Source organism: Lontra canadensis, unplaced genomic scaffold (genome assembly GCF_010015895.1).
Source record: "Lontra canadensis isolate GAN:19392208 unplaced genomic scaffold, GSC_riverotter_1.0 scaffold6, whole genome shotgun sequence".
NCBI lineage: Eukaryota > Metazoa > Chordata > Mammalia > Carnivora > Mustelidae > Lontra > Lontra canadensis.
Window position 1 is genome coordinate 13294743 of NW_022631000.1, and position 27508 is coordinate 13322250.

The following is a 27508-nucleotide window of genomic DNA, read 5'->3' on the forward strand; positions in this document are numbered from 1 at the left end:
GGAAGCAGCGGCAGAATGGGGTGCTGTCTTTGGGCTAATGCCATGGGGGATTTGGCCCAGACTCAGCAGTTAGATTAAGTTTCTGAAAGCACATTCCTGAGCAGAATGGGGGCTGTGTTTTGCTGGTTGGCCGATGGAGGGAGGCTGAGTGGTGAAGGGATTACTGAGGCATGGTCTGCATTTAGAGGCAAGGCTGGGCAGTGGCATGCAGGCGCACACGTGCACACACACACACATACACACACACACACACACACACACTTAGCACTTAAGGCTTCCTTTTCCTCTGGCCTCTTTCGCATGCATTCAGATGTTCATCCTCAGACAAAGCACTCACTGTTTGGCCTACCTAACAAGGTGCTGCCTCCTATGTCTTCATGAACTCCTAGATCACTGGGGCCTTTCGATGGTGGGGGCTTGGACCTGGCTTGAGGATTCAGGGGTATGGAGGAGACCTCTAACAAGAACTTTCCTAGTCCAGACCTCTTTGGCTTAGATGCTGGGGGCTGGGGTTATGCTTGGACTTCACCCCTGTCTGGACATTGGCTTCTGGTCTTCAGTAGAACAGAATCCCATGTGGATAACTGCTGTCTTCACTCCCTGTGGAGGTGTCCATCCCACTCTCCTTTATGCAGAACTTTTCTCCTATTGAACCTAAACTTTATTTGTGATAAATCTCTTGCTGCTAATGCCTCACTTCAGACCACCTTGTCTAATTCTTGGTTTTCAGAATACTTTTGACTTTGATCTCCTTTCTTCCTTTCTCCTTTTTTTTTTACAAGCTTTATACAAGGGGGCCAACCACTCTACATGGCTTCAGTGTTCCCACTCTCTGCACCTGAACCAACAGCAGACATTGCCAATGGACACCATGTTCCTTTGTTCTATACTCTGATTCAAACTTAGAATTGTTCTCAACACAACCCAGCAAGTAATCACAATTCAGCAGAGCTGTGAAAACTGTTTTCTAGTCCTCACCTCTAATAATCCTTACCTCTAATAAACTCCTACATAATTCTTCATTTTTAGCTTTTTTTTCCATTTTTTTTTTTTTATTCTTTAATTCTCCCAATTCTCCTATCATCTCTAGGTCCCATTTGTTGTTGGAAATAAAGCAGTGGTAACTGGGTGGTGATTCTGTACCTGGGAACTGTAGTCCTCAAACTAATGTGAAGTCTTAAGCTAATGCTGGTTTAATTGAGACTGGATCTCTAACCCCTCCACAAGGCCGTTAAGCACTAAGACCCAAGCCTGCACTTGAATTATCCTTTCTCTGGCCCCAGATGTCAGAAGGTGAGGCCACTGACAGGAAAGGAAGGAGCTCCCCTTAGGCAGCTGTCTCCATGACTCCAAATCTGAGGAAGGTCAGACGGTGACATCATTTAACCCATGAATAAAAAGAAGAGACTAACTGGTATAATGGAGGATAAAAAGGAAAATTAGAAAAGAAAAGGAAAGGAAAAAAAACCTTGGGTTTAAGTTTTGACTCTGCCCTTAGGAGCTGATATGACTTTGGGCAAGTCACTTAATCCCGCAGGTTACCACAACACTGAAATGAGCGAAGTGATAATTATAGCATCAGTATTCATGCATTTTTTGTGTGTGTTTGTGTTTGAGGATCAAATTATGGAATAGTTCAAAATAGTACTATTTTGAAGCCTTTTATAAATGCCAAGCTTTATACATTCACCCATTTGGTGGCTGCCTACGGGAGGCCCTGGGGCCATCGTCCAGCCCTGTGCTGCCCAGCCCCATTCTGGGAGCGGCCTTCAGAAGAACAAGTCCAGACAGTGGCAAAGCTTCCACTCCTAGCCAGAGCCAAGAGACAGGGCTGGCTCATTGGAAAGAGAGAACTAGCCCATTTCCTATGTATTTCTTAGCAGTGCATATACATATGAGCTCTAGCCCAGATTCCTACCTCCTCACTGCGCTGGAGGGTGGCCATGGTGTCACTGCATTGTGTGTTGTCCCTGTAGCCACAGAGCTGCCCATTGATGCTCCTGATGGCTCATTCTTCTAACCAGGTAGTGGTTGGCTTGTGCCAGCAGGTGGGGTGGCCCCTGGCCCTCAGCGCAGGGGGACCCCACATGCAGGAACCATGTTTCTTTCTGTTCAGCTCCCCCCACTTCTGGTTCCTGTCAGACACTTCTTGGAGATCTTCTCGGCTCAGACCCTGAACCAGAATAAGCCATAAGGGACCATTGTGGCCATGTCTTTACTGAAATATTTCTAGCTTTCTTTATCTGTGTTGGAGTCCAGTTCTCCAGAGAAGCAGAACTGCTTATACGTACAGGCACACCTTGGAGATGTCGTGAGTTTGGTTCCAGATGACTCACAAGAGCATGAGTCAAATGAATTTTTTGGTATCCTGGTGCATATAAAAGTTATGTTTAGACTATTATGTAGTCTATTAAGTGTGCGATAGCATTATGACTAAAAAAAAGTTTGTACCTTAATTAAAAAATATTTTATTGCTCAAAAAGTCTAACCATCAACTGAGCCTGCAGTGAGATATAAATCGCTGATCACAGATCACTATAACAAATATAATAATGGTGAAAAGATTTGAAATATTATGAGCATTAATAAAATGTGACACAGAAAATGAGCAAATGCTGTTGGGAAAATGGCACTAATACACTTGTTTGATGCAGGATTGCCACAAACCTTCAATTCACTAAAAAAAGAAAAGTATGATAAAATGAGGTACATATACATATATGTACATATATAGATACACACATATATACAGGCATACCTCATTTTATCAATATATATACACATATACATATATATTTGTGTATATATATATATATACATACAGGCATACCTCATTTTATATTATATATATTTATATATTATATATATAATATATATATATTTATACATATTTTGTGTGTATAAGTATATATATTATATATATATATATATATATGGAGAAGGAAACAAAGGCAGAAATAGATTTATTTTAAAGAACTGGTTGACAGGATTGTGGAGGCTGGTGAGTCCGGAATTCGTTGAGCGAGCCAGCAGGCTGGAGATCTGGGAGTCTGCTGGAGAGCACCTGTTCTCCAGCACTGAGTTCAGTGTTTGGATGTTCTGGAGATTGGTGTCCTGAGAGTTGGGGGTGTGTTCCAAGTTTCCCGCAGAGCACAGGAAGACCTAACCCTTGCCTTTAAGGAGCTCTTAATCTAATGGAAAAGACTGACCTCCATAACGTGTTAGCCCTAAAGCCAGTGAATCCCCAGCAGAGACAAAAACAGATTTGCCTGGGAGCTCAGGCTGACAGTGATTCATTTCAATTTCAGGGGTTGGAGGAAGATTTGGGAGTTGAGCCTTTAAAACAGTGTGTGGGGGACAATCTTTCTCTCTCATTTCTTGAGTTCTGTCATACCTTTCTAGGACCTTCAACAACTAAATTTTGCTCTTAGTGTTGTGTACCTTAGATTTAAGCCCATTGCAGTTTCTGGAACAGTGCAGATGCATCCACAGGGAGCTCGATTTCCACAGGGAGGTAATTCCATGGTAAGTTCAGGGACAGCCTGAATGTAGCCACTAGATGATTGTCTCTCTCTTGCTACCCCTATCGGATTCTCCCTTAACTCTCCCCCATTTCTCACTGTTTGTTTCTCTTTTCCCTTTGGGAATGTATGTTCTGTGATTAATAAAGGAAACCTCAGAGTGTTTTCTCCAGGGCCACTCCTCTCTGCCAATCTGCTTCAGCCAACCAGTGACTCCTTGACTAAACAAGAAGGAACCATTCGCTGCAAGTTGGGAAAACATTTGTTGTTAGCTTAGGCTTCTGAGGGAATCCTGTGCAAGCCCTTTGCTTTGCAGCAAGTGGGTGGTGGCAGGAAGAAGAGTTGGGGAAGGAAAGGACACACAGGTGGCGTCTGAGCTTGCCCAGGACGGGAAAGGAGCCCATAGCCGAAGGCGGGGCTGCTGATTCTGCCAAGCTGGGGAGACCGAGTCAGCTCTATAGGGTGGTGGACACAGTCGGAAAGGGAGAATGAGCCTCAGTGTGAGATTTAGCTGCTTTATTCTGTAAGTTTTATTTTACTTTGCCAATTGGACAAGAAAATTAGTGACCATTTACACCCAAAAGGAGCTAAGCAACTTCAATATCTAAATAGGAAATGACTAAAGAATACCTTATAGTATTAAACCAAGTCCTATTAACCAAAGTGCTGTTTTCTACTGGATACAGGCAGAAATTCATGCCTCACAAAAATTTCCCCTGATATTCTGGTGAAATCTTCAACACTAACCCCCTCAGGCCTGGTACAAGTGCCCAGACAAACCTGCAGTGTGAGCTCAGGTCAGGGCATTATGGCAGCAGCTGTCTGCCCCAAACAGCCAGAGTTCCAGTTCTCTATTGAGTGATGGTCACAGTTTACCAAAAGAAGACCTCAGGTCCACGGTGCCTCTTCTACTAAAGACACATTTACAATTCCTACCCTTCTTCTCTCCTCAGCATGTTCTTTGCACACACAGCCACATGCTTAAGTAAAAATCTTAGGTCCATCTTCTAATCTAAGAGCGAAGGGAGGACCTCATAGTGTGTTAAGCAGGTACCACCTATAAATTCAATGAGCCAGAGCAGACTTTGCTCAGGAAGGTGAGGGACGCATTAATTAGCTTACTTGAAATCACTGGAGCCCTCTAAGGAACATGATGCAAGATGGTTCCTTTAAAATAAAAAAGTCAGGAGAGCAGATGAGTCCATTGGCTCCCCCTTTTCTGTGTGTGGAAAAGCTTAGGGATTTCTACCTTGACCTTGTTTGTAGACTTTCAGCCCTTCCCGGAGCCTGGTAATAACCCCAAGAACAATAGAACAGCGAGTCTGTCCTGCAGGTGGGTCAGTGTTCACATCTAAGATAAAGACAGTCCCTCAATAGTGAGCAAAAATGTCAGCAAAAGGGGAAAAAAATTTGCTGAGGCAAAAACAACATTTTTTTTTCCTGAGGGAAAATGATGTTTAATGTTGAGTGACTGTGCTCCTTTACCTGCAAACGTGAAGACTTTAGGGATCACAGAACAGGACTCAGGCTGTGGCACGGCACTTAAGCCCCTCTCTCAGCCTCACCTCCCACTCTAGACCCACCAAACTCTGCCACTTTCTCATCTCATCTTGTATATTCCCCTTGTTTGGGGGATGGTGCCCCACCTGCCTGCAGCACCATCTTTTCCATTCCCTCAACATCTGGAGTGAGGTCTCCTCTTCCCAGCTTCCTTAACACCCTGTGTTTCCTTCTCTAGCCCTCTCATTTGCCTGGAGTACAGGGACTGCTGCCATTCGTCTCCGTGACCACACACCTTCCCACAGGACCTGGCACACAGTAGGCCTTCAGTGAATGTCTAGAAAGAGGAAGACTCCCAGATAAAATGCGTCTGAAGTCTCGAAGGTCAAAAGGGGCATGCAAAAGGCAAGCAGAGTTTTCTTCACCAAACCCTGATCTATGAAGAGGCTTAAGGAAGTTAAAAAGGATGAAGCAAGGACTTAGGATATAAACAGGTTGAAGATACAAATAGATTCAGGGAGGGTTGAGAGAAATTGATGGATGTCCAAGCCTAAAGGGCTGTGTAAAAGGAATTGAGATGTTTGGATGAAACTGGAAACTTCGAAGGGAGATGCCGGTGGATGAGGCGCGGCATTCTATCAGACAGTTCATGGGACACTCTCAGAGGTGCTGGGCAGCTTGCATCAGTAGCCACCACTGCTTGTGGGAATATGTAGTTCCCAGGTGGGCAGAAAAAGTGGAGCCACTTTGGGCCCTGCTGGCCTTTGGACAGTGCCCGTGCCTCCCACCCAGGGTTCTGCATGTAAGAACCATGCTGGGGCTCTCCTCTCCATTCCTGCTGAGTGTCTTGGCCTCTGTTTTCTCTCCCCTCCCTCTTCCCGTACAGGCCACCAGCCTGCCAAAGACTCTGCCAGGATCTAACTCTGGCTCTCAGGATCCTAGACCACCAGGATTCACATTAATTTTCCCATTACTAAGTTTGTAGTTTATATTTGGTTGATCAGAGAAATATGTATGATGTGGGTTGCTGGCAAGTAAATCTTTTTTTTTTTTCCTTAAGTGTATTTTTAAAACCATTTCATTCCTTCATCGAGTCCAAAAGAAACTCCCAAGTTCTGCTAACCAGGCCTACCTCATCGCAGCACTGAAGTCAGATAGATGAGATGGCCTACAGACATCTCTGTTCATCTGGCTGCCAGACTCCATGGAGACATGGCTTCCATCCTTGTCTTCAAGGATTAATCACATTTCTTGTTCTCTTATTTAAAAAAAATATTTTTAATGATTTAAGCCAAGAAATTCCTGAAGCCTTAGGCCAGTTTATTGCACATCATTTAATGACATTGCAAACTGGGTTCTTTTTATTTTCCCTTGTTCCTATCACGCTCCTCCCTTTATGCCCTTTCTCCTCTCCTGCCCACCTCTGGTCTTGGCTTTGATCGTCTGCCCTCATCCTCCTAGTTCTTCCATCTCTTCTGCATCCTCAGCTTCCTCCCACGGCTCAAATCTGAGTACAGAACCCCACCTCAACTCAAGGGGAAAGAAAGAAACACAAGATGGAACAACTAATGTATTTGGCATCTGCAAGGGTCTTTTTTTTTTTTTTTTTTTTTTACCCCCATGGAAACTGTTTTTACTTAAATAAGAGACAGCATGCCTTGCTTTCATTGGAAAGTGTGTTTGAAAAATTTCATGCCATGTTTCCATGGCTCTCAGGAGAGAGTTTTGGAGCCAAAATTATTTGTGCAATTGGACAGGCAAGAAAAAACTCCTAACAAAAACAAACATATTTATCCACTCTCCTGGACTGCAGAGGAAAGATGAAAACTGCCTCTGCCAACCTCTCTGCCCTTTCTGGGTTGCTCCAGAGCTCAAGGGGACCTGATTTAGGCTGGAATGCTGTTGTAGAGATGGTAGGGACTAAGCCTGCAGGTACTACTCTTGCAAATTATCATATGCTGCCTTGTGTGTTGTTTGTACCTGTCTTTTCTATCAGAGTAACCATCCCTGAGGTTAGGAACTGTATTTTTGTCTTCATGATCTCTTCTGCAGTGCCTGTCAAACTAGACGGTTCTCTAGCTCCTGGCCGTATGAGTGAGTCAGTAATGTCTGGTAGGATGATTATGTGCCAGACATCTACTACGGGGTAGACCCATTTTGCTCAGCCTTGTAGGCTGCAGTTCAGTTTGGCTTCAGTGGTATATGTGACAGGGCTACAGACTGGCAAAATGCTTAATCACTACCCAGAATGCATGGCTTCTGAGATACCTGCCCATGCCACAGTGAACCCCATCCCTACTGGGTGCCAGGCTTTCTGGCCTCATCTGCTTCTGAGCTGATTGCCGTAGTTTGCCACTTGTAGAGCCCTTTATTTCAGAGGACTGACCTTTGGGGTCCTGTCAAGACATAGGCCCTCAGGGAACTTGGAGGTCGAGAGTAGTGTTGTGGGTGCGCATCGGTGAAGTCCACACAGGGAGGCAATGCTTCCCATCACCCTCTCAAACTCCACCTCCAAGTCCATCCTGGAGAGCAGTGAGCTGCAGGCTCCGCCAGACACACCTCTCCATTTTACTTCCCTTGAACCTTTGCCATCTTCCAATGGGTCATCAAGGGTAAGGGAAGGACCACAGGGTCAGCATGTCACTGAGGAGGACTACATTAGGGTGAAGTCTTTCTGTGCTTTGTGACGTTAGCCATAGATGCAGCAAGCCACTGCAAGGAGAGTTGATGCCTGGAGGCTGTGAGAGTTCGGGAGTAGAATGATCTGTCCAGAAACTTGCCAGCGGCCAAGAGGCTACTGAGCCATGCTGACAACATTGCCAAGGGAGCCCCATGTGGTGCCCCCACAATCTGGTGGAACCCATCCAGACCTCAGTAGATGAGTACAGGCTTGTCTTCAGGCAAGAGGGTGGGATGGGACTGACTATACTTAAGAAATGCCTGATGGGTAGAAAATGACTTTTTTTTTTAAGTGTTCAGCTGAGTTCATGGAAATGGGGGTGTGGGTGATGCCATGCAGCCTCCAGCCAAAAGGCACTATCTTACCTGACTTCTTACTTAACTGAACTTTGACTTGCAGCCTAAGAGAGGTCTCAGGGAGGGGAGGGCCAATGAGGAAACGCTTTGAAATACCTTCTGGATTACACCGGGGGGCATTCTGCTGTGGTGCGACACACCCCGTAACTGGATGTGTAAATTCTAGAACAGTTGGGGGGAGGAGACTACAATTAAGATTGACAGTTTTATGTCATGGGAATTCTAGAACATATACCAAGTACTGTAATGTAATTCATAGCTCTGCTGAGCTGAAGGATCTGAGCTACAAGATGAGAAGAAATTCAAAGGGGCTTGCCATTAAACTTGCCTATTTATAGTCTGTCATGTGACCCTGGTGATGGCACCCACACCCACAGGCTTCTCACAGTTCTTGTTTTCCTCCCCGTTTTCCCTTGGCCCAGAAGGCAGGTGCCTGCCGTACCCTCTAAATGTGAGGGGGAAACCCGGAGCCCGTCACACAATTTGTGTCTGAACGAATCCCTGCCATCGGTGTATCCAAGGGTTCTGTGGAAATCACGTATCGGAAGATACATCTTCCGTTAAGAAATGGAGGCCTTAGAAGGAAGGAACTGGGCAGGGGTGTGTATGTAGCCCAAACTATTTGGACTTTGTTAGAAAGCAAACAGAGACCCTCTAAACCTGGAGATAGCCCCAAAGACCAGGGTGTCTGGCCTGAAATAGCCAGAAGAATACATAGAGAGGATGCACGAGAGGGCTCTGGGGGAAGGTAAGAGGATTAAAGCTGCAAAAACATTCCTCTAATGGACTTCTCAAACACACCAGCCCACAGGCAAGGGCAGGTGTCCTGTCAAACCACTTCCCCCTGAAACCCTATCCATCATTCTGCAGGGCGGCCTGTTAACCCCATTTGGAATTGAAGGGCCTGCCCTCTAGGCCCAGTGTGGAGCCCAGAGCAGCCTGGGGACTGGTCAGGAACCCGGCTTTGCAGACAAAGCAGCCTGGAAACAGGCTGGTTTCCTTCACGGGCAGCCAGAGCTCTTTTGCAGAGCTCTGCATCTGCCTCATCTGGTGGCTGATTAGGCCATGACTGATCACCCATCTCCAGCACCCCCCCGCCCACCGCCCCGAGTCTCCTTCCTGCCTTAAAACACTAGAGAGGGGGTGCTCTGATTTTCAGATCCATCATCACTTTGTTCCTCTGCCTTTGATCCCTTAGTGAGACTCCACTTCTTCTCCAGCAGCCCAACTGGATATGTTTTTCCAGTGAAGCACCAGCTAAGGCTGAAGCTCAGGAGGAACAGGGAGGGGACAGGGCCAAGGACCCAAGTACTGCTTATTTGTTTTGAAGCCAGGAAGGCAGGCCTGCCAGGAGGATGCCCAGCTGGGGTGTCCTCGGTCCTGCCCACACGGGCTGTTGTGCACATGTTGGCATCAGAACAGAGGGGCTGTCTGGCCACATGGTTGACCGGTGCCCAACTTTGTGCCTCTCCCACTGCACAGCTTTCTGTCTCCAACTTAGCAGTTGTCAGAGGGTGCAGAAAGAGCCAAGAGGAGCGAGGGGGGGCGGCTGTGTTTTGTGGTGGGGGGTCAGTGAGGTGGGTGCATGGAGGAGTGTGTGCCTTGTGCCTGGGTAAGCTCTCAATTACAGTGGGGCAAGAGCCTGGGCCATTAACATGGAGATGGCTTTCTGGTGCCAAACTCCTTTCTTTCTTGTTAAATGATCTGTTAGGTTTAAGTATATCTTTGCTTGAGGCAAATTTCCTTGGACTAAAATAAAGCAGAGCAGGGGGAAAAAAAAAACACGAAACTCAGAAAATCTTGGTGGAGTAGTTTCAGATTTAGAGGACCGTGGATGAGAGTGCTTCTTGGTGACGGGAATTTTCCAGATGCCCCTGAGAGGACAATCACTCACAGCTCGCTTTGTGGGGAGCCTCCTGATTTGGCAGGTACGGCACACACTGAGCAGAGGAGAATTAAGGCCTTTGCATTGTTTAAGTGCATTGCTTTTGAAAGGCAGTTAGCAATATTTAGCCAGAACACACTGCGCAGGCCGTCCACCCTCTCCCGTAGTCCGTATCTCCTTCCTCTCTGAGGAGAAACACATCCGCTGTCTTGGCTGAGAAACACAGCCGGGACCAGATGCCATAATTTGGGGGGTCTAATGCAAAATGAAAATGTGGAGTGTTTTGCTCAGACGCGAAGGATTTGAAGAGGGTGATAGCAGAGCATTGAAGTGAGCACTGGCCCCTTCCATGCGTGGGGCCACATGCAGCTGCACAGAGTGCACTCCCAGGAAGCTGGCCTGGGGCTCAAACTTCCCAGTTGTGCATTCATTCAGCAGAGACTTACAGAGCATATGCTGTGTCCTGAATACTGTGCAGTGGGCCTTGGGGTTGGGGCGTGGAGTGTAACATTAATAGGCTGCCCCCTAGGAATTCACAATTCAGTTGGAGTCAGATGATCCCACATACAAAGTTAAACAATGACGAGATAACTCTTTAAAAGCCCAGAAGGCTCTGTACCCACCCAAAGGAAGGAATCCGTAAGAGAGATCTCCCGTGGGCCCCTATATATCACTTGCTCAGCTAGGAAAGCAAAAGTAAAAGAGGGAGATAGAAATGAATGGGGCAGTCTGTCTGTTTTTGCCGTGCCACTCGTGAACAGCATATATTTCCTACTCTACCTTCATCACAGCTAATTCACATCTCTCTGTGACTCCAGAGGTATAACCTCTCAAGCAGCAGTCGATTTTCATAATAACCATACTTAGATAAAAGTTTCATAGAAAATGTGCTAGACCTCTGTCCTTGAGCTTGCAGTGTAGACGAAACACAACTAGGAAATTTGAGTTCATAGGCTACATAAAGGGGCATCTTGTACCTGATTTGAGGGTCCCAGCTTCCAAGATAGTCCTTCATTCGGTTGTTCAGCATTGACTGACATCTGCTTATGCCAGGCCCTGGGTTAGACTCAGAGGACACATACACAAATAAGACGGTGCCTGCCCCTAATAAGTTCACACTCAAATACTATAATCAGAGGGACAGTGATCCTTTCAAAGAAACAAAAGGACTTTCCTATCCTGGCATGGTTTGTCTAAAAGCTGGAAAGTTTCATTAAATAGGAAATCTGACCTCACTGTGTGCCTTGATCCCTGGGCTCTCCTATGGTGACTGCCGTTTGTTTTTGGTAATCACCTCTTACCTTCTATGAGAAACCTGACTGCTGCCTGCTCCTGTCACCTTCTTGCCCTCTCTGGGCCTCCCAGAAAACAACACAGGCAGGTGGAGTCTTAACAGCAGAATTGCAGTAAAAGCTCTGACGGCATCCGTTCTCAGGAGCTGAGCAGAATGTGGTATGGTCAACATTCAGAGAGGGTGCCTCGAGGACTTTCTAAATACCTTTATAAGGGAGCATTTGCGTAAAAATTCTCATCTTTCTTATTTTATCCCCGTTTCATATTATTTCTTCTCTTGAATTCAACCACAGTCCTGAAAAACAAGTTCGGGACTTTTTTTGCACAGGTGTCCCATTTTGTTCAGGGACGTCAGTGATTTGGCTCATACAATGAGAGTTTTGCTGTTTGAACTGTTGGATTATTTGGGAAAACAGATGGATCGCCATCCTCCACCGGCTTAGATCCCAGTTTTGCCACCAAGCCAAGTTGGAAGAGATGGCCACTCTACTGTCAGACACCACAGCCTAGTGTTAGGACTCTCAGCCCTCCCATAGTCCACTGCCGTTAGCTACACCGCAGAGATCCATCTTTGCCTTAGAAAGCCCTCAGACCATCCCCAGATCCCCCAACCCCAGCCCCAAGAAAGGATTAGCCATGACTGAGAGTACAGCTCCTGGGAAGCCCAGCCTTCCTTTACAACCGTGGTTAGCAATTGAGCGGCATCTCGGATCTGTCACTTTTACCAAGGATGTCAAAGAAGAACGAGGGAACTTGACTGCACTGGAAAGAAGAGATTCTTCCATCAATCCCTTCAGTCTCCATTGGCTGAGCTGTGCCCGGGCATTTAGGACTTGATCATTGACCCCTCTCCTGCCAGGTTCGGTAGGGCCAATGGGCCTGGCCAACTTGCCGCCATGTCTCAGAGTAAGAGAAGAGCCAGTCTGTGTCATGGGCATCTCCTGAAGAAATTCTCCACCCATGTCCCCACTCTGCAGCTTATGTGTATAAACCAAGTTGAACTCTCATGCAGTGATAGAGGCCAAACATTCCATCCTGCAAACTCTTAGAGACAACAGAAGGCTAGAGGAAGGACTTGGACACTCCTGGAAAGCCCCCAGGGTTGAGGCTCCTGTATAGCTCCTTATTGTGACTGAAGACACAATAAGGCATCCGCCCACCCTGAAACAGTGCTTTGTCTCTCTCCTCCATTGAGGCCCAGTTGGCACCTTCCCTTCTCTCCACAGACCTCCAGGACTTCAAGTTGGACGTGCAGCACGTGATTGAAGTGGATGAGGGGAACACCGCAGTCATTGCCTGCCACCTTCCTGAGAGCCACCCAAAAGCCCAGGTCCGGTACAGCGTCAAGCAGGAGTGGCTGGAGGCATCGAGGGGTAAGTGAGCAAGGAGGAGCCCTGAGGCGGAGGCTGGGGGTGGGGAAGCTGACCATCTCTGGTTACTGCTTCCCCAACTCCCATCAACCTGCCCTCAGGCCTCTCCCCATGCTGGTCAGCTGTCTTCTGCCTTGCTGTTTAGCCCTGCAGGATCCTAAAGGGATTGGTTTCCATAATGGAGGTCTTCTGCCCTGTTGAGAGGAATTTCTTCATCCTTTGAGGCTCTGGAAGATGTCACTGAGCTGTCACCATTTGACCAAGGCTGTCAGCACAGTGTTCTTCGTGTGTGTGCTCTCTGCCACCAGGCACACACAGCGAGGTGGCCTCACGAACCCAGCCATCCATGGGGCTGCAGTGTTGCCCCAGTGGGAGGTGGAGTTCTTTCCCACACAGCAGAGCAAGCTTTCTGGTGGGACTTGGAGTTTTTCCCTCCCCATCTTCCTAGTAACGCGGCTGTCTCGGCTGTCCTAGCTTCCTGCTCAGGCTACAGGGTACGTGACAGCTGGGCTAGGAGAGGCCGAGCTGTGGTCCACAGAATGACAGGGAGGAGAGGGGATGTCTCTCAAGATGAAGATAGCTTCTTCCCATAGTTGACCCTTCACTCAAGGCCAAGTAGACCCTGCTTAACTGAACCCGCAGTTTAAAATGTATTCCTTTTAGAATATCTATAGACACTTAAATATTTCCATTCACTAAGTTTTTCTGATTTTGAAAGGAATATATGTCCTTGTATTCCTGTGAGGAATATATATGTTCACTATAGAAAATAATATTTTTGAAAGGGTGAAACCCCTAATCCTGCCACTCAGAGATAACCAGAGACTGAGAGGAACAGAGCATTAATCTCCATCATCCCCACCAGGAGGTTGACTATACACAGCTTCTACCCCACAGGAGTCGGGTTTTTCCCACTCTTCAGGCATTAACTAAGCTGTGCATACCTGGGGTGGCCCAGTGCTGGGCAGGCACCAGGCTCAGTGAACATAGATTTCGGAGACACTAGGACCCCCGGGGCAGGCCAGGCCACCAGAAGGCTCTGCACTGATGGCCGGTGCTTTGCCTACCAGGGAGCTGAATACCGTCCCAGTCACTGAGGTATCCAGAAGCCATGAATCTGCTCCTGTTGAAAGAAGCAGAACACATGTGCGGCGTCCCGTCCCCATGGCACCCCTGGTTCCGAAGCAGACAAAGTCTAGCAAACCAGTGATGCAGAAGGGTTTCAGTGACCTTCATGGAGAAGGTGGTGCTTGGGAGTTAGAATATTCCTCCCTGGTTATAGAAATGCAGGTGGCTCAGTGACATGACCCTGACGGAGACTCATGGGAAATTCTAAATTTATTTCCCTCCTTCCTCATGGCTTACAGGAATGATCATCTCCTCTCCCAGGTGTACAGCAGGGGCCCCTCAATCCTTACAGTGGCTCTGAGGCGACACATACTACACCATTTTACACATGAGGAGACAGGGTTTGAGAGGTTAATCAGCTTGTCCAGAATCACACCGTGCATGGCAGATCCAAAGCTTAAGCCCAGCTGTGGCAGACCCCAAATCTTGCTTCTTTTCCACCTTACTCCCTTGAAAGTGTAAAATGTTCTTTTCATAGACCTAGGTACTAACTCGGGGGACTTAACGAGCCAGTTTGTTGGCTGATTGGCTAGTTTTATTCCCTGGCATTTCTGTCCCCCTTGATCTGAGGTTTTACAGGAATGAATAGTATTTTCAGTTTGGGCTTATTGGGATTCAGATATACAGCTTATGGCTCTTGCCCTGCCTGCCCACTGGAACTGCTGGCTGCAGTATTCTAGTCCCAACTCACTCCATGTCCCCTTCACATTTTCCTTTTCTCAGATAACTACCTGATCATGCCATCGGGAAACCTCCAGATTGTGAATGCGAGCCAGGAGGATGAGGGAATGTACAAGTGTGCTGCCTACAACCCAGTGACCCAGGAAGTGAAAACCTCGGGCTCCAGTGACAGGCTCCGCGTGCGCCGTAAGGGGCCAGGGGGGGTGTCTCACTGATGGAAGGGGCTGGTCAGGCTGAGACGGGAGGGGATTCGGGGAGCGGGGCACAGGCCATGCTCAAAATCTGTGTTCTCTGAGGTGGAGGTGGGAGCTGTGAGGCTCAGGCCAGTGGGGCATCCAGGACTCAGATGCAGTGAGCGTCCTCTCCCCTCTAGCGGCACATGTCCCCTGCCTAGCTCCAGGGGTAGCTGTGCTTGCTGGTCCCTTTCTCCCGCCAACTGGGAGCTCTTCTTCACCATGAGACTTCCAGAGTGGGGGTCTGTCGGGTGGTGGCTGCTGGGGCCAGACAGCCTGGTTGTCAGCAGCTGACAGCACATGTGTAGGAAAGACGGTGATGCGCCTGTGCCCCTGTGAGGCCACAGGGCCCGCCTGGTGTGAGGCCAGGACAAGCCTACACTGCCTGTGCCCCTGAAGTGTGCCCATCACCTCCCTCTGGTGACAGTCCGTGGAGGCTCACATGTTCCTCCAGTTGTATGAAAACAGCCTCTGCCTTTGCCGAGCATTTGCTAGGGGCAGGCACTTTTCTGGGCTTCCTGCTGATTCAGCGGAGGGACGTCTTCTATAGAGTCTGTTTTAGAGGCAACACCAGAGGCAGATGTACTGTGTAGCTAATGAACTCAAACCTCAGCAGTCCCTCCATCATGGGATTTTGTCTCTGTAATTGGGCATTCTGGTTCCTAAAGGGCCCCCCAAGCTGTGTAAGTCTTGGGTTTTATAAAACCCGGATCTGCCCCTGCTTGACACCTAAAGCAGAATCACACAGGCCAACGTGGGGAAGGGGCCACTGGAGGGCAAGTGCCGCTTCTCCCCCAGGGCTGGCAAAGGATCACTCCTCCCTTAGCTGAGCGGCCGAGCCGGTAGTTGATGTGCCGTGGGGACTTGGAACACTGTACAGCTAAGGACAGAAATGCGTGTCTTTAAACAGTAGGTCCCGCTCAGCTCTGTGAGGTGCTCACACGGTGAGGGATGATGAGCACCGAGACCTCTGAGGGGTGTGGGGGGTTACTGTGGCTCCTTGTCTTCTAGCTCACCCTCCGACTTGGGGTGCACTTGCTGAGTGCAAGCAGAAAAAGTCACCTGCACTCTCTGTCCACCCCCTCATCTTTTTCTGTGCCAACATGCATGGTTATTCATACATATGTTGTGTCAGTGCTGCTATTCCAGTCCATTAGCTCATCTCTTACAATAGCTCTCTGCAGAAGGAGGGCCTTGTTTTTGATAAAGGAACCAAGGAGCAGGGGAACGCCGTAACTGGCTTCTCTTGATGTAGGTCATAAGCCCCTGAAGAGGTCTTTGATTCCAAGTGCACACCGTCTGGGCCTGCCTTCTGGGGCCTGGCCACCTGAGGCGGGGCAGAGGGGGCTCCTCTGCACTGTGTCCTGGTCCCACAGGCTGCCCTTCACCTCCCGCCCCCTCCAGGCTCCACTGCCGAGGCTGCTCGCATCATTTACCCCCCAGAGGCCCAGACCATCATCGTCACCAAGGGCCAGAGTCTGATCCTGGAGTGTGTGGCCAGTGGGATCCCACCCCCACGAGTCACCTGGGCCAAGGATGGTTCCAGTGTCGCCGCCTACAATAAGACACGCTTCCTGCTAAGCAACCTTCTCATCGATGCCACCAGTGAGGACGACTCCGGGACTTACCGCTGCATGGCCGACAACGGGGTTGGGGAGCCTGGTGCAGCAGTCATCCTCTATAATGTCCAGGTATTCGGTGAGTGTCTCCTGCAGACTTTCTTCTCCTTGGCCTTCACTATGGTTGTTGTGGTCTTTCTAGGTGCTCCCAACCCCAAGGCTCGGACAGGGTCAGGGCTTGTGAGAGATCCCATGCCCAATGCGTAGTGGAAGAGGACAGAGGGAGTTAGGGATGCTTGGACCCCAGGGACTAGGCTACAGGCTTGGCATCCCTCTCTAGCCCTTTCCTGTCGTGACTGACAGAAGAGACACAGGAGACTTTCCTTCCCTCCACTGAAAGTCACGGGGAAGGAGGGACCCATTCCTGACTATGGATTCCTCCCCAGCCTCTCCAGTCCCAGATAGGAAGACCTAAGCCTTTCTTACCCCTGCTCTGGTTTCCTGGCAGAACCCCCTGAGGTCACCATGGAGCTGTCCCAGCTTGTGATCCCATGGGGCCAGAGTGCCAAGCTCACCTGTGAGGTGCGTGGGAACCCCCCACCCTCTGTGCTGTGGCTTAGGAATGCCGTGCCCCTCGCCTCCAGCCAGCGGCTCCGACTGTCCCGCAGCGCCCTGCGAGTGGTCAGCGTAGGGCCTGAGGATGAAGGCGTCTACCAGTGCATGGCTGAGAATGAAGTTGGGAGCGCCCATGCCGTGGTCCAGCTGAGGACCGCCAGGCCAGGTGAGTGCAGCCCAGACGGCTGGAGATCTCAGTTGTACATTCACAGGTCTCTTTCCTCAACTGAAATCCAACTTAGAACTCCAGTATATAAAATAGATAAAAGTGGCTTTTAGTTGTATGTTCAAGTTTACATTAACCTTAAAGTCAGAAGCTCTACATTTTCACTTTGTGAAAGTGATTAATTTTACCACTGTATTTTTTTAAAGGTTTTTTTTTTTTTTATTTGTTTGAGATAAAGGGAGAGTGAGCACACATGAGCAAGGGAGGGGCAGAGGGGGAGAAAGAGGAAAATCATCCCAAGCAGGCTCCTCATTGAGCACCAAGCCCAACTCGGGGCTCGATCCCAGGGCCCCAAGATCATGACCTGAGCCAAAACCAAGAGTCGGACACTCAACCAGCTGAGCCACCCATGTGCCCCTTTACTGTTCTATTTTTATTATTTTTTTAAGATTTTATTTATTTATTTATTTGAGAAAGAGAGAATGAGAGAGAGAGCATGAGAGGGGGGAGGGCCAGAGGGAGAAGCAGACTCCCTGCCGAGCAGGGAGCCTGATGTGGGACTCGATCCCGGGACTCCAGGATCATGACCTGAGCCGAAGGCAGTTGCTTAACCAACTGAGCCACCCAGGCGCCCTACTGTTCTATTTTTTAAAATGCTTTTTATTTTGTGGAGTCTGTGGGTCCCTAGCGTTCCATGACAGCCAATTTAACCACCACTGATCTAGAGTAAAGAAAAGCAAATCTGTCCTTTTCAGCTTGATTGATTTCAATTGGCACCTGTGCTGCCTGAGCGGTTCCTTATGTGCTCAGCACTGGACTAAACGTTGGAGGTGGGGGATGCAGAGGAACGTAACAAAGATACAGCTTCTTCGAGGAGGAGACCAAATTCACCAAGGAAATAAATTGAGAAAAATATGATCACAAACAATGCTGAATCCACAGGATCAGATGCCAACCTTCTGTGGTTCAGGAGATCGGGTATAGGGGAAATTCACATTAGCAGATTCTGCAGCTGCCTCCTAAAGGAGGTGTTGCTCTCCTGGCCTCTTGGATTCTCAGAGGGGGGTTACAGTCGGCTCCCCACTTCGCATGCCAGGCAGCTGTGGTGGAGTAGGGAAAGGCTGCATCGTGCTAAGTCCCCACAGGGAAGGCTCATGTCCCCCACCCCAGCATAGGCGTAAGGAGGGGGCGCGCAGCATCCCACAGGAGCCGGCGGGGCTGGCCCAGGGCACCAGGCAGCCCATCTCTCCTGGCTGGGCAGTGACGCAGCCCTCTCTCTTCCCACAGAACCTGACTGTGTGTGGAGTGGGCTCATGGTCACCTCAGGCTCTGAGCTGGGGGCTCTTCCTGGCCCTGCAGGTTTTCTCACTCACTTCTGTCTTCTCCCTGGGGACAGCAGTTCAGCCCACGACCAGGGGAACCAACATCCCCTTCCTTCCCTTCTCTTTCCTTCTTGGTCCTCCAGGTACAACCCTGAGGCCATGGCGGGATGCTAAGCTGGACACTGCCACCCCTTCCATGTTACCCTCCAGACCCAGAAGCCCTGACCAGATGCTAAGGGGGCGCCCAGGGCTCCCAAAGCCCTCGACCTCAGAGCAGCCAGCTTCCCCACCGTGCCCCAGGGAGAAGGGGCAGGTGGCTCCTGCCGAGGCGCCCATCATCCTCAGCTCACCCCGGACCTCCAAGACGGACTCGTACGAGCTGGTGTGGCGGCCACGGCATGAGGGTGGCGGCTGGGCGCCGATCCTCTACTACGTGGTGAAGCACCGCAAGGTATGGTGCCTGGCATTGTGCAGACCTCTCAGACCGGGCAGGGCCTTCTGCCTGCTGGCCATCTCCTTGAGTTCCTGCGGCCTGGACCTCCCACCGCTGATCTTGACCTTCTGTCTTCCATCACTGCACTTGGCTACCACCCCCCAGGAAGGCACTTGTGAGCTGAGGCATGTGGGACCCCAAGAGGCCCAGGAAAAGTCATGCATGCTCCTTCAGGTTCTCTGTGCGCTGGTTTCCCAGAAGTTACCACCACCAGCTTCTCCCGGGCGGGCGAGAGTTAACAGTCTCCCTATTCACCATCACCTGCCCTCCCCCTTCCCTCTGTCCTTTGTCGTTGATGTTGTTTTTGTTTTTTTTAACCAAAGGAAGCTCCACTGGGCACATCCCTGCAGGGACTCCACATGGCAAGCTTGCTCTAGGGCCAGGAAAACAAATATTTGTGAGCAAGTGTTTTCTCTGCAGGCTCTAAAATAGTCCCTCAGTTTCAGGATTCCTCATGGCTCAGCTTTGACAAGCCGGCAATGGAGCTAAGCCCATGATGTTGCTCAGACCTCAGTTGTTTCTCCTTGACAGACAGAGGCCTGTCCAACTGGGTGTTTTGGGAGCTAGCAGGGAGGGGACTCCTGGCTCTGGCAGGGTGTGGGGACAGTTGGGTAGGCCACCTTCTTCGACACAGTGTCCTGTGAGACGGGACGGGGCTATGGGCTCACCTGCTATTACCCCATAGGGGAGAAGGACATAAGATTTCCTTTAAGAAATGTCCTGGATGAGCATTTCATTTCATCCCAGATGTGTGCTGCTTTTTCTAAGACCATTAGACAGTAGAAAAGTATTGTTCTTAAATGGATTTTTTAAATGTTTTTTGATATAGGCACCATATCTTATATTCTAAAAGTATTTATCAACTGTTCTTCCCCACCAAAACCAAAAATGAACCCGGCCCTGTGTGGTGCGGTGTGTTGGCTATGCAGTAGGGTTTTCCCCTGTTCTGGATCCCGCCAGCCCCTCACCTTCTGTTCTTTCCCTCTATGACCTCGGCTCAGGACAAATCCAAAGACACACTGACTCTGGCTTGGTGGAAAGTCACCGAGGCAAAACTGCCTCCTAGGTGGGGGCTGGGGGTTTGGGGGCCCATTCTCTCACTGACACTCGCCTGTGGGCCTCTTCGTAGCCAGCCAGCAAAGGGGGTGAATGTATTTTTAACAAAAAGCTGCATTGTTCTGCCCAGGTTATGGGGCAGGGCTGGTCCTAATCCTTGTTTCCCCTGTAACTAGACACCTCCATCTCAGAGCTGTACAAAGAGATCAGGGCAGGCCAAATGCTCACGATCCCCAGGAGACAAGAACCAGCAATGAGAACAAGAATCCTATTTTTCAGGCCAATAGGTGGCCATGAAACGGCTTCACCAAGAGGCAGGCTGGCAAAGGCCACGTGTGGTGATCCGGAAATGCCAGGCCGAGGCCACATTCACCCCATGTGCTTGTGACAGTGACTAATGACCGTACTGTTTCTTAGTTTTGTTTCGAGCCCAGTGGCAGTGTGAGGCCAGCACTGGGAGGACCGAGGGAGAAAGGGGTACAGGACTGTGAGAGGACCGCGTCCCTGCTGGGTCTGGCTGCAGTTAGGCTCCGGCCTGTGGGGCACTGGGGGCTGCTCAGTAGACACAGCCAAGAGAGACATTATGTCTTGCAAGCCGTGCGTTTCTCAAGGGACTTGCAGGTCTCACGGATCGTCACACAAGAAAGGATTTTGAAATGAAAAACCAGTGTTTGGGTTGTGTTTACAGCCCATTCTCTTGCAGGAAACTGGGAATCACTCAGCTCATTTTCACTTTTCGTGAAGCCAGTTTTACTTCCTGCCGCATCTGCGGAGCCCAGGCTACCGTGTCTGGGTTTCCAGTACCACTGAGGGTTCTCAGTTTGTAAAAACTTCTCCCCTTGGAACAAATCTTGGAAGTCTGACATAAATGAAGCCAGACCATCCCTGTCCCTTGAATAGTAGGTTTTGTTCTACTTCAGAATATTCTGCTTAGGGATAAGGGCTTTTCCTACCAGCTGTTTAATTCTTGAGCAAACCACAGCTTCAGGTCCCAGCAGACTGTGTGAGATCTGCACTGTTGACAGTTAAGCCTTTTGTCCTGGAAGGTGGGGTAGGGAGATGAAGCAGCCTCTCAGCATCGCTAGTCAGGGAGGAAGCCTGGATTTTTTTCTTTAAAGGGCTAGGAATTTGGGGCCATTAAAGATTAATTCATAATAGTTACAATTCATCTGCAGTCTTTAAGCACAACGTAAGGTGTGAGGGCAGGAGCAGGAGCAGGAGCAGGAGGATCCAAATGGCTGCAACCCGCCAAGTGGAGGATGTAGGGTGAGTCTGGAGAAGGGGTCGGGCCTCTCTGGGAACCTATTCCGTGCCAGGTTCAGTGCCTGACACTTTATGTATGTCATCTCGTTTAATCTTCAGAGGAAGCCGAGAGCTTTTATTTGACTCCTTTTAGAAATAAAAACCTTAAGGATCAGAGAGGTTAGGAAACTGGCTCAGGGTTACACAGTTGGATTTAGAGACACAATCAAAGTTTAAACTCAAGATTTTCTGTCTCCCAGATTCTCTTCCTAGGATGAGTTACATATGATTATGAACGTTTCCTCTGTAGTCAAGTCATGATTTTTGTGCTCACTAGCAATGTAGTTCTAGGCAAATTACTCCTCTCTCCAAGCCTTAGCATTTGTGAAGCAGGAACAAAACTAGCACCTGTCTCTTGGGCTTTTGTCAGGAAAGCTCTTCATAGGGGCTGTGAAGTGCTTGCTTCCATGCTGAGCACACAGTAAGCACTCAGCAACTGAGATTCTTTCTACTGGTGCTGCTGCTTTTATCCTCCTAATCATCCCCCCAGAATATAAACTGAAGGGACTGTGTTTATTTGGTTTAAATAGAGCGAGGAGAAAAAAAGTTAAATGTGTAGGTTTTCAGAAATATGGAGAGGAGGTCTTTGGAGAAATTCTCAGTAGCAGGAGGCCTTTCGACCCTCTGCACAGAATTTTCTTTGACGGGATGGTTAGATGAAGGATCATGGAGCCTATTTCACTGTCCCAGTGAGGAGGGAAGTCCCAGGGCCGGCAGGACCCGTCTGCGCTTGGCAGCACTACCCTCCCCAAACCAGGCCCACTGGCCTTCTTTTCCTCCTGCCCTGTTGGATTCCATTCTGCTTTTTCTGCAAACCTCAGCCACCAGCAGCTCTGGGCTGAGATGCCGGTTCTGATACCAGCTACCTTCTCCAGCAGGTCACAAACTCCTCCGACAACTGGACCATCTCCAGCATAGCGGCCAGCCAGCACCGCCTGACCCTCACCAGACTCGACCCTGGGAGCTTGTACGAAGTGGAGATGGCAGCTTACAACTGTGCAGGCGAAGGCCAGACAGCCATGGTCACCTTCCGAACTGGTAAGGAGCAAATATTGCCCCCAGCTTGGGGTTTTGTGGGCCTGAGCAAATCTTGTGAGGCCCAGGATGGAAGTCCTGCTCACCTTGACCCAGCTATTCACCTTGAACTTTACCTTCCTTTCAGCTGTTGCCTCCCTATGGTTTATGAGCCCAGGCTGAAGTCCTGTGTCTCATCAGAAGACCTGCCAGCTGGTCTCTCTGACCACTGCCCCCCCTCCCCAGCCAGAACACACATGTACACATGCACACACACACACACACACACACACACACACAGGGGCCAAATGTAGTACCAGGATGGTTAGATACCCTGCCTCCCCCCGCCACCCCCCCGGCAGAGTCTCAGGCTGAAAGTACTCTCTGGAAAGGGAGACCCAATATATCCTCCCCCACCTGCTGGTTTCAATCCATTTCCATCTAGGACGGCGGCCCAAACCTGAAATCATGGCCAGCAAGGAGCAGCAGATCCAGAGAGATGACCCTGGAGCCAGCCCCCAGAGCAGCAGCCAGCCAGACCATGGCCGCCTCTCTCGTAAGCCCCCAGCAGCTCAGAGGGGCGGGAGTGAGCAGGAGTCAGAACTGGAACTAGATCCACTGCCTTAGAAGGCTCATTGCTGCCGGTGGAATGGGGTTTTGTTCTGTGGGTCTGGGAAACCTTACGATATTTTCCTGGCATCTCCCCAGCGAACCCCATTAAGAAAACATAGATTGGAATTTTTCAAGTAAAACATGGTAGTCTGACATGCGGGTGAGGGAAATGCTAACCTTGTGGGTCCAGACAGCACAGAGGAGACAGCCACAGACTCTGGTCGCTCCGCAGGCTGACACTGCAGAAACATGGTTCTAGGGGCCCTAGCTTAAGGGCTTCTTCTGGGAGAAGGTGACCCAGGTGGTTCTGGAAGACCTGATATGACCACCAGAGGGAGAGGAATGGGGGAAGAATAGGCCTCAGTCAGGGACAGGCCAAGTTCAGTTGCAATACAACCAACTTACTGTATCCCTTCTGCTTCCTTCATCCCTCACATCTTGTTTTCTCCAGCCCCAGAAGCTCCTGACAGGCCCACTATCTCCATGGCCTCTGAGACATCAGTGTATGTGACCTGGATTCCCCGTGGGAATGGTGGCTTCCCAATCCAGTCCTTCCGTGTGGAGTACAAGAAGCTAAAGAAAGTGGGGGACTGGATTCTGGCTACCAGTGCCATCCCTCCTTCCCGGCTCTCGGTGGAGATCACTGGCCTAGAGAAAGGTAGGGGTCTGGCCACTGTCCCACCTGGTCTCCCAGCTGTCCCCGACCCCTCGGAGGACAATTGGAACTTTGGAGGCTCTTCTTCCTGCTGGTCTGCCACCTGCCATCTTGCTTATGTGGTAGTGTCCCCTCCATCCTACAAACCTTTCCTTATCCTCCTTCTCTCTGCAAGAGGTCCATAGGTAGCCCCTCTGTGGCTCCTTTCTGAAGAAGATGGGAGTTCTTGTGTCTTTTGGGCACTTGCATTTGTGGAAGGGCTACCCAAAAGATCCCTCTAGGCTCTGGGTGTGCTGGGTGGGAGTGGGTCACAAGTGTTCTCTAGCTCCTGGGTTCAAGTGAGTTTCTCTTACCAGGGACCTCCTACAAGTTCCGGGTCAGGGCTCTGAACATGCTGGGGGAGAGTGAGCCCAGCGCCCCTTCCCGGCCATATGTGGTGTCAAGCTATAGTGGCCGTGTGTACGAAAGGCCTGTGGCAGGCCCTTACATCACCTTCACTGATGCTGTCAACGAGACCACTATCATGCTCAAGTGGATGGTAAGTAGCCTCACACAGAGTGCAGCGGGGAGACGGGGTTGAGTTTCATGATGACAGGAGCTGGCTTTGCAGCGGGAGCAGGAAGGAATCTTCTGTCCTTCTTCTAAAATCCTTCCCCTTAGATGACCACCCCCAAGTCCCCCACAGCTGGGAATTTAGCCTGAAAGCCTCATCCTTATAGTACTCAGGCAGGTCCAGAGGGGACTTACGTCTTTGGACAAGTGGCTGTTTCTGGTGTCCAAGAGCTGGGGGACCTTTAGGCTAAATAACAGGTGATCTTACAGCCTTCCCCCAGAAAGCCTTGGAGATATCAGCAGAAGTATTTTCCAGGCTCCCTCAGTGAATTTTTAAACTCTAGGCAGGAGTAAAATTTCTATTCACATGAGGTCTCTGCTCTCTGGTCAGCTCGTTTTTTCTCTATTCCCTGTAGTATATTCCAGCAAGTAACAACAACACCCCAATCCATGGCTTTTATATCTATTATCGACCCACAGACAGTGACAATGATAGTGACTACAAGAAGGATATGGTGGAAGGTAAGAAGCACTTTGGGTGATACGGTTTTCTCTGGTGGCAGGGGGGCCTTTGTGCTGCTGCAAGTATAAAACCTGGGCTGGTGGGACACATATCATGGACCCGTGCCACACTTGGGGTCATCAAGATCATCAGCCCACATGCTTCCTTTCCTCCGGAGCTCCTCTGCCCCATGGTGCCCTGCTGCCTTCAGAGCACCAGCCCAGACACATACCCCTGTCTGAGTCTGACTATGACTGGTTCCAGGCAGACCAGATGCACAGCACTACGTGTGACTTTCTGGCTGTCTTTTCCAGGGGATCGATACTGGCACTCCATCAGCCACCTGCAGCCAGAGACCTCCTACGACATTAAGATGCAGTGCTTCAATGAGGGTGGGGAGAGTGAGTTCAGCAACGTGATGATCTGTGAAACCAAAGGTGATTCTCTTTAGGCTCTCTGCTCCCCTCTTGCTATTTCTAGCCAGCTAGGACCAAGTCTCTGTTGCGTGTGGCAGGCTGGTAGCTCTTCCTCATGAAGACTCCTTATTTTTTAAGTATTCCTAAGTGTTATCACTTTTAACCCTTCTGTTCATTTGCCTGGGCCTCAAGTATGAATAGGGTTGCCATCCTGATGGCTTCAACTGGGGAATTAACTCATACAAGAGGAGCTCAATACCCACCCTTAAGGTCAGAACTTTCTATAAACACTATAGTTCTATAACATTTGGTACTTACGTTGTTGGTTTACCAAATTTAACTACGACGCCATTAGGTAGGAAAGAAACTGAGCAAGTTCATTTAGCCAGTTAGGGGTGGAGCTCACCTTGGGCCAAGTTCATCTAACTACAGGACTGGATTCTTTATCTGCACTGAAACATGTTAAACATCTCCACATAATAACTTGTTAATATTTGCACATTGGTCAAGTGGAGAGATACCACCGTCTCAATTTTGCAAATACAGAAAATGTATAATGCAGGGATATTGCAAAGAACAGAATCAGAAGAGGATCACAAAGGAGTAGGAATGGAGACAAGAAAAGAATCCATTTTCCCAACATTGGCAACATTGTCTCTCTAGCTTTGCACTGCTTTCCTTCCCCTATTCAACAAATGCCCAGTGCCTCCTGTACGCACTCCCTGCTGGCTTCCAGCCTGTGTAGTGAATGGAGAGGGCAGATACTGCGCAGCCGGAAGTCCTGCAGCAAGTGACAAAGGGAGTGCCCGGGGCAAAGAGCAGAGGCTTCACTGGGCCGGAAGGCTTGAATCCTCAGGCTGGACAGAGCGGGACTAGTCTGAGGGGCAGGGCCAGCCCGCATACTGCCAGATGATGGGAGGGTATGGCATCTAGAAGGACGACGAGAGAGGGAGTGCTCAGGGAAGGGCCCCGGTGATCCGGGGCATTGGGTCATCGAGGACTCTGTGGCTGTGAGGTCGAGAGAGCTAACGGGCGTCCCTGCAGGAGTGGGCTGCTGTGGGGGAGAGTGCAGTAGCTGTGAAGTACATACAGGCGAAGAGAGGATTGAGTTAGAGTCTGAGGTCGTGTGGGTAGGACCAGGGACCACTAGCACTTTGGGGCCAGGGGAGACTAAGGGGAGTTCAAAGTGAACCGTGAGGTGTCTAGCACAGTGTGCGTGGATGACGTTGCCGTTTATTGAAATGGGGAAGCCAGAAGAGAAGGAGAGCCCGGGAGAAAGAAGGGACAAGGGAAAGCCACTCGGAGACTTCCTGGGGCTGGTTATTCTGAGCCTCTGAGAGAGAAGCAGATCCCCTGGTTGGGGAGGGCCCCGGGCACAGGGACTTGGCAGCCATCAGGACACAGGACAGAGTATAGAGAGTGTGGCCTGAGAGGGACAAGGAGGGCTTCCAGTTCTAGGAGAAAACAGAAAAACACAAGCAACAGCCCTCAGAGAGGTAGTAGAAATCACCAGGTGTGCTGTCAGAGTCAAGAGGAGGACACTGTGAGGGGGAGTTCATGAGTCAGACCCAGCCTGCTGCCACATGAGCCAGAGGACAAATTGCCATCTTGTCAGAGACTTGGTATTTCCCAGTTACTGTCCGTCCTAGAGAGTCCCCCTGCCTCCATCTCCCTGCTGTGCGGCCAGGCTCAGACCCAGGATTTTGCATCCCTTATCTGCCCGGGAATAGCAAATCCATGGGTAAATTCTGCCATTCCCAAGATTTTCTTCCCGAAGCTCACTGGCTCTTCTCTTGAGAAAAATCCTACACCTCTTCTGCCCAGAAGACCCAGTCTGACACCAGTGCTTGGCCCACAAATAGCTCAGGTTGTATATTGAAATAGAAGGCCGCATTCCCTTCAGCAATACCAAATCTCCCATCAGAGGGAGATGAAACTGAGGCCAGTTTCATGCTGAGCTTGGACAGCACACTCATCTAATACAGAGTTTTGAGGCACGGCCTTGTGAGTTTGGCCCCATTTCCTACTCCCATGGAATCAGGTTTATTGTTGGTGCTGTTTTTTGTTGTGAGGGAAATGTCAAATGATGGTGAAGTGAGTTTTGTCCACAACTACAGCTCGGAAGTCTTCTGGTCAGCCCGGTCGGCTCCCACCACCAACTCTGGCCCCACCTCAGCTGCCACCCCCTGAAACTGCAGAGCGGCCCATGGGCACTGGGGCCATGGTGGCGCGCTCCAGCGACCTGCCCTACCTGATTGTTGGGGTCGTCCTGGGCTCCATCGTCCTCATCATTGTCGCCTTCATCCCCTTCTGTTTGTGGAGGGCCTGGTCTAAGCAAAGTGAGTGAGTAACCACCCCCCCATCCCCCACCCCCAGCACCTCAGGGAAGGAGCCTTGGGAGGGGAGGAGGCTCCCTTCACGTTCAGAAGAGCATGAGCTCCTGGTGCCCCACAGGGCTCAGAGAGATAAAAATATGCCAAGCCAGGGCCCTTTCCTCCCAGTACGTGACCTTGGCAGATAGAAAGTATGCAGTGGAAATGGCCTGTCCTCTCTGTGTCTCTGGAACTCAGTACTTACCTGGTTTCAACTCTTTCATG

General features: G+C 49.9%; 1 protein-coding gene across 3 annotated transcripts in view; it reads left to right on the forward strand.

Moving 5' to 3' along the window:
* The window catches only part of BOC (BOC cell adhesion associated, oncogene regulated), a 69533-nt gene that overhangs the window by 38779 nt on the left and 3246 nt on the right, over nt 1-27508 (forward strand). For 2 of the 3 annotated variants that reach the window (XM_032852220.1, XM_032852222.1), the window contains 12 exons: nt 12462-12608; nt 14457-14600; nt 16052-16345; nt 16715-16987; nt 18453-18760; nt 22036-22198; nt 22620-22730; nt 23238-23444; nt 23798-23979; nt 24410-24515; nt 24810-24932; nt 27029-27250. In XM_032852220.1, the coding sequence (XP_032708111.1) occupies nt 12462-12608; nt 14457-14600; nt 16052-16345; nt 16715-16987; nt 18453-18760; nt 22036-22198; nt 22620-22730; nt 23238-23444; nt 23798-23979; nt 24410-24515; nt 24810-24932; nt 27029-27250 (2280 nt within the window). The remainder of the gene's footprint in view (nt 1-12461; nt 12609-14456; nt 14601-16051; nt 16346-16714; nt 16988-18452; nt 18761-22035; nt 22199-22619; nt 22731-23237; nt 23445-23797; nt 23980-24409; nt 24516-24809; nt 24933-27028; nt 27251-27508) is intronic. The other variant, XM_032852221.1, reaches the window with a different exon arrangement.